The 18,679-nt window shown below is 44.2% G+C and overlaps 2 protein-coding genes across 3 annotated transcripts; both read right to left on the bottom strand.

Annotated features, from left to right (window-relative positions):
- Positions 1-14: 14 nt before the first annotated feature.
- On the bottom strand, positions 15-16,388 carry DIABLO (diablo IAP-binding mitochondrial protein). 2 transcript variants are annotated; one of them, XM_081251963.1, is made up of 6 exons: positions 16,297-16,388; positions 15,317-15,443; positions 11,687-11,818; positions 9,815-9,925; positions 9,533-9,629; positions 15-897 (listed from the first exon to the last, which is right to left on the bottom strand). In XM_081251963.1, exons 1-6 carry the CDS (start codon positions 16,344-16,346, stop codon positions 701-703), a joined length of 714 nt encoding a protein of 237 aa, XP_081108089.1. In that variant the 5' UTR covers positions 16,347-16,388; the 3' UTR covers positions 15-700. The 2 variants fall into 2 exon arrangements, with proteins under 2 accessions (XP_081108089.1, XP_081108088.1); XM_081251962.1 differs by having other exon boundaries at positions 9,815-9,859; positions 16,297-16,387.
- Positions 16,389-16,792: 404 nt separating this feature from the next.
- Positions 16,793-16,927, bottom strand: LOC308626643 (uncharacterized protein; the record flags this gene model as incomplete). Its single annotated transcript, XM_081251965.1, has 1 exon — positions 16,793-16,927. The coding sequence occupies one exon, from the start codon at positions 16,925-16,927 to the stop codon at positions 16,793-16,795; it is 135 nt and encodes a 44-aa protein (XP_081108091.1).
- Positions 16,928-18,679: the final 1,752 nt, after the last annotated feature.

The raw sequence follows: 18,679 nt of genomic DNA, 5'->3' as shown, positions 1-18,679 counted from the left end.
CACACACAAACGTCTTTTTTAAATGCAAAAAAAAAATTATTCTCCTTTAGATACAACAGAGAAACTCCAAGGAAGAAGGAAACGAGAAGTGTGTTGGAATAAGTCCTGTTAAGAGCACCAGGTAAACACTGCATCCAGTCCCTGGGCTTTTGGGCTTTTGGGCTTTTGGCTCCTGGCTCCTTGGCCCGAGCTGTCCTTACAGGGCAATGGGGCCAGGTCACAGAAGGCATTAGAAACACTTACCAAAAAGAAATCTTACAAACACACAGGCTCCCCTTTCCCCAAAAAACTCACATCCCTATGGAGGGAGCAAATACTAAATCATATCTGAAAATGTAGATGGGGAACTGAGGTTTAACAGCTACTAAACTTGTGGACCTGAGAAGGCCCCTTCTCTCTGGCCAGGTTGGTGAGATGCTCTGGGTGGGAGGTAAAAAGATCAATGGATGAGAGGGCAGCTGTGCTGAGCAGGGTGAAATATTAACAGGCTGCAGGGCTAAGAACCAGGTCCAGTAGAAGCCTGAGACCGTGGAGATAGGGGTCAGGCACTCACAGCTCACAATGACCTCTGGTCTGATGGGCCAGGGCAGGACCTGCCTGACATGCCGTGCAGAGAAAGCTGTGCTGACCCGGGACTGGATGGCGTCTGCCCTTGCTTTCCCCAGGCCAAGTGGGCAGACGCGGGCAGCAGCTCAGGCCCTCAATCCTCACGCAGGTAGGCCTCCTGCTCCGGCTCAGCCCTCTCATCCCCTTCCTCCTGTGTTTTCTGTCGGAGTTCTTCTGTCTGTGCTTCTGCCAACTTGGCTTCTGCTTTCCGGGAAAGCTGGTGCACCTCCTGCACCTGCGATCTCACCAGCTGGATATGACTCCTGGCGGTTACAGAGGCCTGGTCCGCTCCTGCCAAAAGATGGGCCACTTATGCTGAGTGGACGCAAGGAAAGCCTGGGGGCTCTGTGGTTGTCATCTGAGCCTTTCTTGGGGCCACTTCCCCTGCCCTCCCTGCAAAGCAGAGAACCCTCTACCCTCCACATCCAGGTCTGCATTTTACTCCTTATTGTCAAAACCCTGGCATTTTCCTCCAGCTATCAGCAGCCATCATTGTTATAATTATCAAATGCAATTCCCACAATCATCTTTATAGCTACTCAGTTCTTAGTATAGATGTTTTAAGATTTTAATTTTTTTAACTGCACAAGTAATACATTTCTTTTTGACAAATGAAGAGATCACTAATAAAATTGTCAAACATCTTTCCTCACCCTACCCTATCTTCAGAGATAACATCTTTTAGAAGTTTAAAGGGCACCTTCCTCATCCTTTAAAATGTTACTATAAAGTAACATTTCGGGCTTCCCTGGTGGCGCAGTGGTTGAGAGTCCGCCTGCTGATGCAGGGGACACGGGTTCGTGCCCCGGTCCGGGAGGATCCCACATGCCACAGAGCGGCTGGGCCCGTGAGCCATGGCCGCTGAGCCTGCGCGTCTGGAGCCTGTGCTCCACAATGGGAGAGGCCACAACAGTGAGAGGCCCGCATACGGCAAAAAAAATAAATAAATAAAGTAACATTTCATCTGTTTACTAGATGGGCTGCTGTCCAATTCATGAACTGTTGAATAAAGCCAATTAGGTCTTTTTAAAAAAGTTACTACATTCATATGGAATACATAGAAAAAGTTTTTATGACTATAAATCTACAAAATGGCACAAACAGTATTTATTGAACATATTTTGCAATTTTGTTTTTGAGCGCTATCATTTTACCTGCTGCTAGTGTATTTCATAATATAGATATCCATATTTATTAATTCATCTACAGAACATTCAAGCAGTTCTTTTATATGTTACTGCATTAATGAGAACCTTTAGTACAATGTAGAAAGATAGTGGAGGATAGCAGGTATCCTTTTATTTCTGGCGTTGATGGAAATGCTTCTCACATTTCACTATGAAATAGGATTATTTAACCATCATGTTAAGAACGTTCTCTGTATAATTGTACTCAGATTTAAATCGGAAATGGGCACTACATTTTACTGAAGGCTTCTGGGGCATACACTGATAATGATTACACAAGTGGCTTTTCTCCTATAATCTACTGTAGATAATCTCAAGTAGTGAATTAAATGTTGATAGGGTTTTTTTTGCTATATGTAGATTTTTAAAATTTTATTGAAATGTAGTTGATATACAATGTTGTGTTAGTTACTACTGCACAGGAAAGTGGTTCAGTTACACATATATATGCATTCTTTTTTTTAATATTCTTTTCCATTATGGTTTATCATAAGATACTGAATAGAGTTCCCTGTGCTCTACAGTAGGACCTTGTTGTTTATCCATCCTATATATAAAAGCTTACATCTGCTAACCCCAGCCTCCCACTCCATCCCTCCCCTAATGCCCTTGGCAACCACCAGTCTGTTCTCTCTGTCCCTGATTTTGTTTCTGTTTCATAGATAAGTTCATGTGTGTCATATTTTGGATTCACATATAAGTGATATCATATGGTATTTGTCTCTTTCTGACTTACTTCACTTAGTATGACCATCTCTAGTTGCATCCATGTTGCTGCAAATGGCATTATTTTGTTCTTTTTTATGGCTGAGTAGTATACTATTGTATATATGTACATCTTCTTTAACCATTCATCTGTCAATGGAGATTTAAGTTGTTTCCATGTCTTGGCTATTGTGAATAGTGCTGCTGTGAACATAGGGGTGCATGTATTTTTTGAATTATAGTTTTGTCCAGATACATGCCCAGGAGTGGGATTGCTGGATCATATGGCGACTCTATTTTTAGTTTTCTGAGGAACCTCCATACAGTTTTCCACAGTGGCTGCACCAACTTACCTTCCCACCAACAGTGTAGGAGAGTTCCCTTTTCTCCACACCCTCTCTGGCATTTGTTATTTGTAGACTTTTTAATGATGGCCATTCTGACTGGTGTGGGGTGGTACCTTATTGTAGTTTTGATTTACATTTCTCTAATAATTAGCGATGTTGAGCATCTTTTCATGTGTCTATTGGCCATATGTATTTCTTCTTTGGAGAAATGTCTACTTAAGTCTTCTGCCCATTTTTCGATTGGGTTGTTTGCTTTTTTGTTGTTGAGTTGTAGGAGCTGTTTATATATTTTGGAAATTAAGCCCTTGTTAGTCACATTGTTTGCAAATATTTTCTACCACTGTGTAGGCTGTCTTTTCGTTTTGTTTATGGTTTCCTTTGCTGTGCAAAAGCTTTTAAGTTCAAGTCCCATTTGTTTACTTTTGTTTTTATTTCCATTGCCTTGGGAGACTGGCCTAAGAAAACATTGCTATGATTTATGTCAGAGAATGTTTTGTCTATGTTGATAGGTTTTTTAAATGTTGAATTATCATTTTATTTTGAAGATAAATGGTTATATTTGATTTATATCTATATTCATAAGTGATACTGAACTATAGTTTTTTTGTTCTGGTGCTGGGCAAGTCCAGTTTGGGATCAGGCCTATGCTGGCTTTAGACAATTATAATAGTTGGGAGGCTTGTCATCATTTTTTGGTACACTTTCTATAACACAGGAATTATGTTTCTTGAAGATTTGATAAAACTCTCCCACAAAATTGCCTGAGCTTAGTGTCTATGTTGGGGGAACAGATTCTTTGTGAATACTATTTCAACTTTTGTGGTTACTGATCTTGGATTCTTTACTTCTTGGGCCACCTTAGGATTTACATAAAGATCATAATATTCTCTTATGAGTTAAAACCCCTCCATATCTATAATAGCTCCTTCTGATGTTACTTCTGCTCTCTAAAAAGTTATACTTGCCAAACCTAATTTTTAAATTCTTTTCAAGGAACCAGTTTGCCTTTCTGACTATTTACTTTTGGCAGCATTGTGTCCTCATTGCGGCACACAGGCTTTCTCTAGTTGCGGTGAGCAGGGGCTGCTCTTCATTGTGGTGCGTGGGCTTCTCACTGCAGTGGCTTCTCTTGTTGCGGAGCACGGGCTCTAGGCGTGCGGGCTTCAGTAGCTGTGGCATGCAGGCTCAGCAGTTGTGGCTTGCGGGCTCTAGAGCTCAGGCTCAGTAGTTGTGGCACACGGGCTTAGTTGCTCCACGGCATGTGGCATCTTCTCAGACCAGGGCTAGAACCCGTGTCCCCTGCATTGGCAGGTGGATTCTTAACCACTGCACCACCAGGGCAGTCCCTATTTCTTTTCAGTCTTTTTATACCTTTTCTTTCTTTTATTCCACATTGTCTGAATTTATTTTGCTTTCTCTAACTTACTGGGTTAAAAGTTTAATTAATTTATTTTCAGTTCTTCTTAGTACAGTGAACATTACCTGTCACTTATGGCTGCTGTTCTTTTTATTTATGACATGTGCCTTTAAATAAGGGTCAATTTCTATTTAAGAGCTACTTGTATACAACTCTCTGGGTCTGCTATATACAAGACTTATGACAGTTCTAAATACATTTAAATTTCCATTTTTCTTTATTGAGGTATAGTTGATTTACGAAAGTATGTAAGTTTTAGGTGTACAACATAGTTATTCACAATTTTAAAGGTTCTAATCCATTTATAGTTACTATAAAATACTGGCTATGTTTTCTGTGCTGTTCAGTATATCCTTGCAGCTTATTTATTTTATACATAGTAGTTTATACCTCTTCATCCTCTCCCCACTGGTAACCACTAGTTTGTTCTCTGTGAGTCTGTTTTGTTATATTCACTAGTTTTATTTTTTAGATTCCACATATAAGTGATATCATACAGTATTTGTCTTTGTGTCTGACTTATTTTACTAAGACTAAACCTTGCAAGTCCGTCCATGTTGTTGCAAATGGCAAAACTTCATTCTTTTATGGCTGAGTAATATTCCACTGTATGTATACACCACATCTTTATCCATTCATCTGTTGATGGACACTTAGGTTGCTTCCAAATCTTGGCTATTGTAAATAATGCTGCTATGAATATTGGGGTGCATATACCTTTTTGAATTCACAGTTTCATTTTCTTCAGAGATATACCCAGGAGTGGAAAGGAATTGCTGGATCATATGGTAGTTCTATTTTTTTTTCTTCTTTTTTTTCCCTCTTTTTTTTTTTTTTTTTGCTGTGCTGCTTGGCTTGTGGGATCTTAGTTCCCCAACCAGGGACTGAACCCGTGCCCTTGGCAATGAAAATGCAGAGTCCTAAACACTGGACCACCAGGGAATTCCCACTATTTTCAGTTTAAGGTGAATCAGTTATACATACACGTATATCCACTCTTTTTTAGATTCTTTTCCCATATAGGTCATTGCAGAGTATTGAGTTCCCTGTGCTATACAGTAGGTCCTTATTAGTTATCTATTTTATACATAGTAGTGTATATATGTCAATCCCAATCTCTCAATTTATCCCTCCCCCGAACCTTTCCCCCCGGTAACCATAAGTTTGTTTTCTACATCTGTGACTCTATTTCTGTTTTGTAAATAAGTTCATCTGTATCATTTTTTTTGGTTCCACATATAAGCGATAATCATATGATATTTGTCCTTCTCTGACTTAATTCACTCAGTATGACTATCTCTAGGTCCACCCATGTTGCTGCAAATGGCATTATTTTGTTCTTTTTTATGGCTGAGTAATATTCCATTGTATGTATGTACCACATCTTCTCTATCCACTCTTCTGTAGATGGACATTTAGGTTCCTTCCACATCTTGGCTACTGTAAATAGTGCTGCAGTGAACACTGGGGTGCATGTTATCTTTTCAAATTACCGTTTTCTCTGGATATATGCCCAGGAGCAGGATTGCTGGATCATATGGTAGTTCTATTTGCAGTTTTTTAAGGAAACTCCATACTGTTCTCCACAATGGTTGTACCAATTTACATTCCCACCAACAATGTAGGAGGGTTCCCTTTTCTCTATAACCTTTCCAGCATTTATTGTTTGTAGATTTTTTAATGATGGCCATTCTGACCGGTGTGAGGTGACACCTCATTGCATTTTTGAATTGCATTTCTCTAATAATTAGTGATACTGACATCTTCTAATGTGCTTCTTGGCCATCTGTATGTCTTCTTTGGCAAAATGTTTATTTAGATCTTCTGCCCATATTCTGATTGGGTTGTTTGTTTTTCTGTTACTGGGCTGCATGAACTGTTTGTATATTTTGGAGATTAATCCCTTGTTGGGCACTTCCTTTGCAAATATTTTCTCCCATCCTACAGGTTGTCTTTTTGTTTTGTTTATGGTTTCCTTTGCTGTGCAAAAGCTTTTAAGTTTAATTAGGTTCCATTTGTTTATTTTTATTTTCATTACTCTAGGAGGTGGATCAAAAAAGATATTGCTGTGATTTATGTCAGTGTTCTGCCTATGTTTTCCTCTAAGAGTTTTATAGTATCTGGCCTTACACTTAGGTCTTTAATCCATTTTGAGTTTATTTTTGTGTATGGTGTTATCATTCTTTCACATGTAGCTGTCCAGTTTTCCCAGCACCACTTATTGAAAAGAGACTTTTTGCCATTGTATATTCTTGCCTCCTTTGTCACAGATTAGTTGACCATAGGTGTGTGGGTTTATTTTTAGTTTTTTGAGTAACCTCCATACTGTTTATCACAGCGGCTGCACCATTTTACATTACCACCAACAGTGTACTAGGGTTCCCCTTTTCTCCACATTCTCACCGACATTTGTGACTTATGATCTTTTTATGATAGCCATTCTGACAGGTGAGGTGATACCTCACTGTGGTTTTGATTTGCATTTCTCTGATGATTAGCGATGTTGAGCATCTTTTCATGCATCCACTGGCCATCTGTACGTTGTCTTTGGAAAATGTCTATTCAGATCTTCTCTCCATTCTTAAATCAGGGTTTTTGATATTGAGTTGTAAGAGTTAAATTTCCATTTTGATCTTTGGTGAGGAAGGGGGGGTATCAAGTCATTTGCTGAGTCTTTGTCACTTGGCATAAAGATCAATTTCTGTACGTGTTGTATACTATTTGAATTTGAAGAGAATTTTTTTTTGGCGGGGAGGGCAAAATTTTGTATTCAGTATATGTATTTGGTTAAGCTTTTAAAAACCATTCTGTTCCAACACTTACTAGTTTTGTTTTGGTCTTGACCTGTGAGCCCAAGATGGGTATCAAGCCCCACTTCTCCTTGTAAGCCTGTCAGTTTTTGCCGCATTAGGCACACGATTCATGACTGGTGTCCTGATGAACTGTTCTGTCCCTTTCAGTGCTCTTTGTCTGGAATCCCCCTTCAGATTCGGACATGGCTCTGCCACCTTTTTGGGGGTAGATTTCTTTTTGTTAGTAATGGTTTAGTTTATCTTAAAATTCTAAACCTGCCTATGCGTTTTTGTTTTAGATGTGCCTCTGTAAACGGTTTTAGCTAGAATTATTTTTTAATACATTCAGAAAGTATCATTTAATATGTAAATTTATTCTAATTAACAGGCTTTCTTTCTTTTTTTTTGCGGTATGTGGGCCTCTCACCGTTGTGGCCTCTCCCGTTGCGGAGCACAGGCTCCGGACGCGCAGGCTCAGCGGCCATGGCTCACGGGCCCAGCCGCTCCGCGGCATGTGGGATCCTCCCGGACCGGGGCACGAACCCGCGTCCCCTGCATCGGCAGGCGGACTCTCAACCACTGCGCCACCAGGGAAGCCCAACAGGCTTTATTTCTTAAGCCTTTCCTGCCTTAACTGAATTGTATCACCTTTTCCCTCCTCGCCCGCCCACTTCTTTTTCGAGTGTTAACAGTGTCTGATGTTGAGCCATTGTCTCTCTCCTCAAGAAAGCTTGGCATGCTTTCACTTCTTCCCCAAACCGATTTGATTACTTAAAAATTTAACACTCGGGGGGCTTCCCTGGTGGCACAGTGGTTGAGAATCTGCCTGCCAATGCAGGGGACACAGTTCAGTCCCTGGCCCAAGAAGATCCCACATGCTGCGGAGCAACTAAGCCTGTGCGTCACAACGACTGAAGCCTGTGTGCCTAGAGCCCGTGCTCCATGAGAGAAGCCACTGCAACGAGAAGCCCGTGCACCGCAACAAAGAGTAGCCCCCGCTCACCGCAACTAGAGAAAGCCCATGCACAGCAACGAAGACCCAACACAGCCAAAAATAATTTATTAAAAAAAAAAGGAACAGAGCTTTTGACAAGTTTTACTAAATTTTCAGTAGTTTTGTATCTCAGTTGCTTCTTTCTAAACTAATTTTTCTTTACGCAGTTTTTCCAGAAAGCATAAGCAGTTAGTAGGCTGAGTCTTTGTCTGAAAACATCTTTTATTCTCACATTTTAAAGATATTTGGATGGTTTTTTGTCACCTTGCATCTAGGATTGCAGATAAGAAGATTAATGTCTGATTATACTTCCTTTGTAAGTTATTCTGTTTTTTTCTTATAGTTTTTAGGATTTTTCTTTGTATAGCTTTTGTTTTTTACCATATGAGGTATATTTTAAATTCTGTTCAGAACCTTTGTGAGCCCTTTCAATCAGTTCTGGGAAAATGTCTTTTTTCAGATAATGCTTATAATTTACTCTCCCTCTTTTCTCCTGCTAGATCTAAGCCTAGTGAGTGGTGAGGGCTGCCTGGGAGTGTTCCTGCTGTAGAACCCTCAGCAAACCTCCCTGTTCACTGCACCTGGAAACCCTGCTCCCACCTTTGGTGTGCCACTACTAAAATGCTACTTTTACACTTCTGCTGTTTCGCTCTTCATTCCAATCCTGTTTTCAGAATCTCTTATTCCTCGGGCATTAGTTAACTAAGAAAGAATTTTTTGTTTTTACTTAAAAAATCTTTTATATCTTTAAGATTTGAGAAAACAAAACCACTTGAACAAACCAGTTTCCTAATAAGAATTTCTGTGGTGACATAGTTTGGGCCCAACCAGGTAAGATGTCAAATGAGGGGTTCCCTCAAATACATTTAATTAGAAAACCATTCAGCTCAAGCCCACTGGATGGATAGTGATGGTTTAAAAACGCCTGGTGAATGAATAACTGCATTTTCTATATGCAGGCACCAAGGCACAGAGGATGAAGCCCTGGCTACCAGGGGCAAAGGCTTTAGAATTTGACCTACCTTGCTGAATCCCCGTTTGGCTGCTTACTTACTGTGTACCACAGCATGCTGGGTGAATTACTTAACCCCCTCTGTCAGTTTCTTCATCTATAAAGTGGGAATGATGACAGTAACTCCTACTTTAAAGGAACTCTGGGGGTTAAATGTCTATAAAATGTTTACCACAAAGCCTGAAATATAGATACTAGTTATTCATAAATTATCCAGGTTATTAAAAAATAAAATGTTCAAAACCTATTTGGAAGCAATCAAAATTTCCGGCTGACAGTAGTTTTATCATTTCTCTTTTCTAGATATTAACTATCTAGCTTCTATGGGTCTGGTCTACAAGGGCATTAATTTTTCCTTTGTGCAGATGAAATATTGGTTAATATATTGGAAATGGTTATAGCTACACTATCCCTCACTTTTCAGCTAGATGAAAGCTCAAACAGCACCTCCAGAGTAAGAACTGTAACCTACCAGTTTGGTATGCAGCTTCTGCTGCCATCTCTGAAAGACTAACTGCAGTCATCCAGGTGGTTTCCAACTTCAAGTACTCTTGCTGTTTTGAAGTCATCTATAAATTAAACAAAGCACTTTAGACAACATGACTCTGCGTTACGTCATTAAGCACATTTAAATGGACTATCCAATAGTAGACTGAGAGAACAGCTACTGGTAAAACACCTTCATTCAATCATTTAGATAACCACAATGAGGTAGGAGCACTAATACAGAAACGCCAAGTAACTTTTTGCTCACCTCAACTCTGGCTCCTATGATCACCTGCCACACTTCGTCTTCCTCCTGTGAATTCATTTTCCCAAGTAAACTTGTGTATTGTCGGTACAGAGAAATTAAGGTATAAACAGCCTACAAATATAGAATAAATGAGTAAAATAAGTGAGGCATATTAGGGTTAGTGAGACTTACACCTCAAGGTGAAGTCCCATTGCAGCAAACTGGCTCTTCAGTCCTCATGCCTCACTGAACCTGCAGTATTGTATGAAGTAGAGGCATTATCTTAGGACATCAGTATCTCCACTTGTAAACTTCTGTGTTTTAAAAGCTTGTTAGCAATTTAGACATACAAAAAGAACATAACGCAGATGGAAAACTCAGAAAACTGGGAATAAAGCTGCTGGAAAATGAAGGTAAAGAAACATATAAATGAGACTTTTTAAAATGATTCTGATTATCCACATACTCTCTATTAGCTCAGATCAGTGGTTTTCAAACTGTCCTCACATAGAAGCCCCTGGTACCCCCAACTGAACCAGATCAGCATGGTCCCCCTGTCTTATGTACGGGGCTGCTATATTTAAGATTTTTCTTTTAAAAAGGGTTCCTGAACAGTGAGGCTGACCACAGCCCCTTCCCAGAGGGCGAGTGTCCCACCTGCAGGGGCCCTACATTAAATAAGGATAAAGCAAAACTCTAATTCAAAAAGATACAAGCACCCCTATGTTCATAGCAGCACTATTTACAGTAGCCAAGATATGGAAGCAACCTATATGTCCACTGACAGATGAATGGATAAAGATGTGGTACATATATACAATGGAATATTACTCAGCTATAAAAAAGAATGGAACAGGAGCTTCCCTGGTGGCACAGTGGTTAAGAATCTGCCTGCCAACACAGGGGACACAGGTTCAAGCCCTGGTCTGGGAAGATCCCACATGCTGCGGAGCAACTAAGCCCATGTGCCGCAACTACTGAGTCTGCGCCCTAGAGCCCACGAGCCGCAACTACTGAAGCTCACACGCTTAGAGCCCGTGCTCTGCAACAAGAGAAGCCACCACAAGGAGAAGCCCACACACCGCAATGAAGAGTAGCCCCCGCTCGCCACAACTAGAGAAGCCCATGCACAGCAACAAAGGCCCAACTCAGCCAAAAATAAATAAATAAATAAAAATTTATTTTAAAAAAATGGATAATGTCATTTGCAGCAACATGGATGATCATACTAAGTGAAGTAACCCAGAAGAAGACAAATCATATGATATCACTTGTATGTGGAATCTAAAATAATGCTACAAATGAACTTACAAAACAGAAACAGACTCGCAGATAGAGAACAGACTTGTGGATGCCGAGGGGGAGGGAGGTGAGGGAAAGATGGATTGGGAGTTTGGGATTAGCAGGTGCAAACTATTATATAGAGAATGCATAAACAACAAGGTCCTGCTATACAGCACAGGAAACTATATTCAATATCCTGTGATAAACCATAATGGAAAAGAATATGAAGAAGAATATATGTGTAACTGAATCACTTTGCTGTACAGCAGAAATTAACACAACACTGTAAATCAACTATACTTCAATAAAAAAAAATTTTTAATAAAATAAAATGAATAATAAAAAGGGTTCCTGGAGAAAGTCTAAAAACCAGTAATTTAGATCAGGACTCAGCCAACTTTTTTTTGGAAAGGGCCAGAGAGTGGCCCTACAATCTCTGTTTGCAACTATTCAACTCACGAAAGCAGTCATAGACAATACACAAAAAAAACGAGCCTGACCGTGTACCAATCCAACTACAAACGCAGGCATCAGATCCAATTTGATCTGTGAGCCACAGTTTGCTAACCACTGACTTAGATGACCAAGACTTAACAAGAGGACACTCACCTTAGTATATTCAGTGATTGCTTCAATCAATGCATATGTGGTCTGAGAGAGAAAGGTAGAGGTGCTATCTGTTACCAAAGACACAGCCCTCCTCATTAACGCATCATTACTAAGAGGATGAGGCTCCGGTTTCTGAAACACACAAACATTTTTAGTCAATTTTGAACCTAAAGCTCGAGCTGAGATCATAGACAGCCAAGTGAAAAATGTAATTCTCACACTGCAACTGCACTATGATGCTTCTGTGTTAACTTTTTCTTTTTAAGCTTTATTTTCGCTATTTAAGACAACATATGAAAATAATTCTAGAATATGCTTTCTACCTACTTTTGTTGCTTATTCTCTGCTCCAAAAAGCAAAGTATTTCTTTTTATCAAATAAAAGGCTAGTATTTATAATCAACAAATTTCATGAAGTTATGATTCATTCATTACCACAGTGCTAGATGCTTGGGATATAAAGATAAATTAGAAAATTAATGCAATCAAGTACCACGGGAGCTGTGGAAGAAGTCTGGAGGGGCACATGTAAGATAGCAATCACTTCTACGTTGAATGAGAATAACTTAGAGAAGGCTTCATAGAGTTGACAAGGATTAAGCTGAGTCTAAGGAAGTAAATGGTGGACAGGGCAAATCTGCAGAATGAGCTGTACAGTCTTGATGTGGGGGAGAGGAGACGCTTCCCTCTGACCTCAGCTGTTGTTTAAAAAAAAAAAAAGGGGCAGTATAACTATCTCACGAGTTAAGGGAATGTGGTGGCCAACTTGATTAAATATTGGCAACTATGATGACAAGTCATCCCTAACTTTCCCTTTTTCTCCCATAGCAGAGGATTTATTGTATCAGAACTAACAATCCCTCTATCGTCTGCTGTCTTTTTGCTATTTAAAGTATAAGCACACTGAATCACTACCTGTTGAAAGTAGCAATCAAGAAATATCTCTGATACATGAACAAATCATGAATTTTATCATATTTATATTTCATTCAATCAACTAAGTAAGTATTCATTATGTACCTAGCACTGAGGGGCTAGAAAGGAAAGAATGATATCATCTCTGCTCGTGAGAAGCTAACTTTGACCTGTTCTGATAATCTGTGTCTTCATAATGCTCTCCATTTTACAAGGCATGTGTACTTGTTCCTCACAACAGTCTAGGTATTAGCACTTCTCTTTTAATGAGGACACGGAAGCTCAGAATAGTTATGTAACTCTCCTCAAAAGTACACATGTAGACCTCAGACCAAATCTTCTCACTCCCAAGTTTCCATTATGCTCTGCTGACTCAGGGGAGTCAAATAGATTATCATCAAATATCAAAATAGACAATATAAGTGGTCAGAGAGGGAAATCATTGTTGGCCAGGAACTAGGAAAGCCTTTAAAAAGAGGTGGGAGCTTCCCTGGTGGCACAGTGGTTGAGAGTCCGCCTGCCGCTGCAGGGGACACGGGTTTGTGCCCCGGTCCGGGAAGATCCCACATGCCGCGGAGCGGCTGGGCCCGTGAGCCATGGCCGCTGGGCCTGCGCGTCCGGAGCCTGTGCTCCGCAACGGGAGAGGCCACGGCAGTGAGAGGCCCGCGTACCGCAAAACAAAACAACACAACAAAACAAAAAAAAGAGGTGGGATTTGGGTCTCAAGACAACTAGGATTAGCATGGACATGCGTCCTGGGTTAGAAGAAACGATGAGGAAAAGAATACATATGATGTATGCAGGGGATGTCGGGAATCTAGCCTGGTTGGAGTGGACGGCACAAGGGAGATGAGACTGGCTAGGGCACTGGAGTGCGAGGAGAGTTTGCTGGATTTTAGCTCTGTAACACATTACGGGGAGCCACTGCAGGCTCTGAAGAACGGAAGTGGCACTGCTGTTCCTACAGGAGAATGACGAGAGGCTCCTATCAACCAGAGGCTCCTGGCATGTGGCCTAGAACTGAGGTAACTAGGGCTTAAGAATAGTATACGAACTAGAAAGGACAAACACAGGGGGCTTCTCTGGTGGCACAGTGGTTAAGACTCCGCGCTCCCAATGCAGTGGGCCTGGGTTCTTTCTCTGGTCAGGGAACTAGATTCCACATGTGTGCTGCAACTAATAGTGCATGTGCCGCAACTAAGGAGCCGGGGAGCCACAACTAAGACCTAGCGCAACCAAACAAATAAATAGGTAAACATTAAAAAAAAATAAAAAGGACAAACACACAAAAAATCTTTTGGAGGAAGAAAGGCTGTCCTAACAATGAGTGAAAATGGCTTGGTGTCCAAGTAAGGATTTTAGGGTTAAAGGGTCATTAGTACACAGAGATGAGGGCTGAAGTGAGGCACAAAAAGGGAAAGGCTCACGAGCGAGCCTCAGAAGATGCTGAAAATACTTGTGATAGATGGAATTAATCTTGTTGCTGTGATAAACACACACTTAAGTATCAGGAATGTTTTGCCAAAATGGGGTTTGCCGATTTCTTATTTAGCTCTTCCTGATAAAGCATATAACCAACGGTTTTTTATTTTATTTATTTATTTATTTATTTTTTATTTATTATTATTATTTTTTTTGCGGTACGCCAGCCTCTCACTGTTGTGGCCTCTCCCGTTGCTCCGGACGCGCAGGCTCAGCGGCCATGGCTCACGGGCCCAGCCGCTCCGCGGCACGTGGGATCTTCCCGGACCGGGGCACGAACCCGTGTCCCCTGCATCGGCAGGCGGACTCTCATCCACTGCACCACCAGGGAAGCCCACCAACGGTGTTTTAATAAGGTACCACTTTCATATCACTGTCTACTTGACAACTCCACCTGGATGTCATTTCCAAAACTGAACTCTTGGTTTCCTCCTCCCCAAACCCACTCCTCTCCATCCCAGTATATGGCAACAGCATCCTCTCCGTTGCTTAGGCCTTTTAAAAGTACTGGAAGCGAAGTTATATACTTCACACCTAACCCATTGGCAACTCCTGCTGATGGCATTCAGCCTGCTCCCCCCACCCAAGCCAAGCCCGCGATCATCTCATGCCTGGACCCCTGCTGGTCTTTTTAGTTCCACACAGCCACCTTTAAAAACTTACGTCAGATCATAATAATCTTATGTTACAATCCTCTGTGGCTTCTTTTCCATAATAAAATCCAAAGCTCTACAATGGCCCACAAAGTACAGAAGTCAAAGCACATTCTGGTCCTGAGCTAACTCTGTGAGCTGAGCTCATCTATTTCTCTCTCTCTCTCTCCCCCTCTCATTCCACTTTCTCCTCTTCCTTCTCTCCAGAATGTAAGCTTTATGAGAGCAGAAACTTCGTTTGATTTGCTCGTACGGTCTCAGTGTGTATGGCACATAAAAGTTGCCCAATAAATTTCTGTTGAATGAAAGACTATCTTGTTGACACTGTAACATGTTCTTTTCTTTCTTCCCTCTTTATACAATCTGACCAACTTGACACAGTGTTCCTACCAAATAATACTATTAAAATGCAAATATTACTGTATTTGCTCAGCTCTGACAAGAAGATGCCGATACACTAGAAAGCGGGGAGGAGCGCGGGGTAAAACCATGAGAGCTTGTCAGATGCTTCACTGCCCACCTGGGACTTCAAGAGGACACAGTACACAAAGCCAACACGGAGTGACAGGGCAGTACTTCACCTGTGCAATAGGAACTGCACACAGGGTTACCCCAAATCCAGCAGCCACGGTTTTGTGCCATGGTCTTATCAATTCCGAGAAAGAGCGCTTCTCACCGTTAGCCACGACCGGCCCACACTGTTTGTACCTAGAAACAGAAGTCAAATTTAGCAAGGCACAACCGCCAACCTGTAAAAGCCTCTTCAATTTACGGTTATTTGCAGGGGCTGGAGACTCAAACTCGGGCCACGCTGGAACCCAAACGACGACGTAGGGTGGCCTTCCACACGACAGGGCTCTGTGCGGAGCTGGGGGGACTGGAAAGGCCCGGGCTAGAAGAAACCGCTACTTGGCTCCCCGCGCGGGAAGGCGGGCCGATGGTGCCGCAGTTTCAGAGTTACCAGGTGTGGACGTTTAAGAGGTGGCCTCAAAGCCTTTTAAAAACTCAGGCCAAAATAAAAACGCTTCTGCAGGCAGGATTTAGCGCTGGCCCTCTGGCCTAGGCTGCAAGTGCTCTGATGGTCCCCTGGAGCCCGCAGGCGTCAGGAGGCCGAGGGAGCAGGGCCCGCGGGGAGACAGGCAAGTTCCTGGGGCTCCTCCGCCCTCACGGAAAACCTCCTCCGGGAACCCGCCGCCTGCCCGGGCCTCTCCCCCTACTCTCCCCAGTGACTTCAATGGGCCAACGAGAGTCACTTCGCGGGCAGGCCGAGCGCCCCCCAAAAGACAGCCCGAGAGTGGGGGAACGCGCTTTCGGCAGGTGGGAAAACGGAAAAGCCGTCAGTGAGACACGAAGCCCGGGCTTGGCCGAGGAGGAGGGAGGCCTCTGGCCCGAGGCAGAGGCGGGACGTCCTCAGACCTCCGAGAGGGGCGGGACGCCGTGACCCTCTCGGCCGAGAAGGGAAGCGCGCGCCCGCAAGGCCGGGGCTGAGGCCCGGGCGCGGCGCTCTCAGCGTCCCCTCCCTCTGTCCGACCCTGACCTCCTACACGACCTCAAGCCTTACCTGAAGAGGAAGGCTACGCTCCGCGACAGCCAACTCCGTAGAGCCGCCATCCCGCGTCGAACGGACCTCACACGCACACGCCGGAAGTGACGCCACTTCGGAGCGAGGGGCGGGCACGCGGCCCCCAATTGAGAGGGCCTCTTCACATGACCACACCCCCCACCCGAGGGCGCAGCCGGGATTGGACAGACGGGGAGAGAGGGGGAGGGGCTGAGGGTAAAGGCTCTAATGGCCTGGCGGGACACCCGACTGCCGGAGCTTCCGCGTGGGGCGGGGCGGGCCGTGTGAGGACGCGGAGCGGGCGGAGCCAAGCCGGCAGTCGTGGAGGGTGGTTGGACTGAGGCCCTTCACCTCGGCAGAGTTCTCTCGTTAGCTGGCCGTGCGGGTCTGTCAGGACAGAAGTCCGAGGCGGAGCAGCGCTCTGCTGGGCAGGCTGCTGCTGGGGCGGGGGGCGGGGGGCGGGGCGGGGGGGGCGGGGGGCGGGCCAGCGGCGCTGTCACTTCAGCACCAGGAAATAGGTGGTCCAGCCGGCCAGCAGCAGCGCCCCGATGAGTACCGTGTAGCTGAGGAGCACGAAGGCCAGCAGCTCCCGCAACAGCTGCAGCACGTGGATGGTGGTCGAGGCCGGCATCGCCCTGCGCGGGGGGCCCGAGGACCTGCGGGGCAGGGCACCCGGGAGACCCTGAGCACGCAAAGAGGACGGTTCTCTCCCCTTGACCAACCTCCGCTGGACCCTAAGCAAGCGCTGCTGAGCCAGGCACTGTTATAGGCAGCGTGGACACAGGGGGCTAGACTAGGTCCCGGCCCTCTGAGTTAACATACTTTCCTAAGGCTAAGGAAGCCCAAAGTGCTGATTTTCTCCATTAACAACCACCTGGACACTGCACTGACACTACAGAATTCTTTTAAACCGAAAGTTCTCCTCATTCTTCGGCTCCCGATCTGGATCTGGGCTCGGAGAAGAGAAGCCTGGCGGTTCCCAGACCCCGCTGCTGCACTGGTCTTCATCCCCCGCCCTCTCCTCCCATCCACCTCCTTCATTTTTAATGTTGTGAGTGCTGCTAATGCGCTGGTGAAGTAAAGCTTTCTTTTGCCATCATTCAAGCTGCAGCCCCGGCTGTCAGCGCTCCTTGGGAGGGGAAGAGAAGAGCCTTTTGAGTAGGGGGAAAGCAGCAGCCCCTCTGCAATTCCTCTGGCCCCAAGGCTTACTAGTACACAAGGGTTTGAGGATCCCTGCTTTGTGGCCAGGCCTGCTTGCCCTTCTGGCCAGCCAGGATAGCAGGAGTGCCAAGAGGTGCGTAGCAATTTGATTCTGGGCTCATCTCCTTCCCCATCGTGCTCTTGGCATCTGCTCCAGCGCTCTATCTTCCACCACAGATGGAATCATATGGTAACAATCACAAACCAGTTCTTTACCTCCACTGCTGCCCTGCCCAGCAACGCCCCTCAGTGCCAGCCACCAGCTTCCCTTTCTCCCCACTTCACTCACTCAGGAAAGTTTCCACGACTCGTCCACCGCAGCACCTCCACGGTCCCTCTCTGGTCTGGTGTCCAAAGGTAGGCTTGCGTGCACTCTGGCGATGTCAGCAGAGCTGAGGGATTTTCAGGCAGCAGCTGCACTCACCAACTAGGTGTGGTCTAGAGACCAATCACAATCTTCACGTGGTCCCTGAGCTCTCACGGAGCTGCGCACAGGCGATCCCAGACCAGGCGGGGCACTGGCAACCCTGCCCGCCCTCTGCCTATGTCACCACCACGGCCCACAGAGCTCTGAACTTGCCTGCAAAGCTCCTGACTTAGATCGGCTGAGCAAGTGGTACACTAGGGGGGATTTCATGGCCCTCTTGTCTGGCTTTTCTAAACACTGCAGGTGGGATACAGTCCAAATCCTAACAAACTCCCACTGAGAGCAGTCCCATCCTACTCAAGTCTCAGACAAGAAGAACCACTGTACGTCCAACACTCATGACTGCCCAACTAAAGCAAAAGCTGTTGTCTTAAAACATATGCAAGTTCGAGCATTTGTGTGTGTGCGTGTGAGAACCAGCTCAGAGAACCAAGAGCTCCCAAGTGCTTGATTCTAATTCACAGAGTTTAGCAGGTTAGAGACTTATTATACAGTCACCTTCCCAATGTGCCCACTTCCAATTTCAACTCCTCCAAATGCCACGCAAAAAGAACCAGTCAGGATTTCAGCCAGTAAAGAACAGACCCTTTCCCAGATGTAACAATGAAGGGAAAAGAAAGCACAAACTTTATGCTGCTTCTGATTCTTCTGCTTTTTGTAGTAGTTTGTAGTAAGAATATGTTTTGACCTTTAAAAAAAAAGCAGGCAGTGTGGACATCAACCCTTTTATCAACATCATCATCCAGAAGCAAATGG

The sequence above is a fragment of the Mesoplodon bidens genome, assembly GCF_964165515.1.
Source record: "Mesoplodon bidens genome assembly, chromosome: 13".
NCBI lineage: Eukaryota > Metazoa > Chordata > Mammalia > Artiodactyla > Ziphiidae > Mesoplodon > Mesoplodon bidens.
Note: the sequence above shows the minus strand (reverse complement) of the source record. Positions and strands in the feature narration are given on the sequence as shown.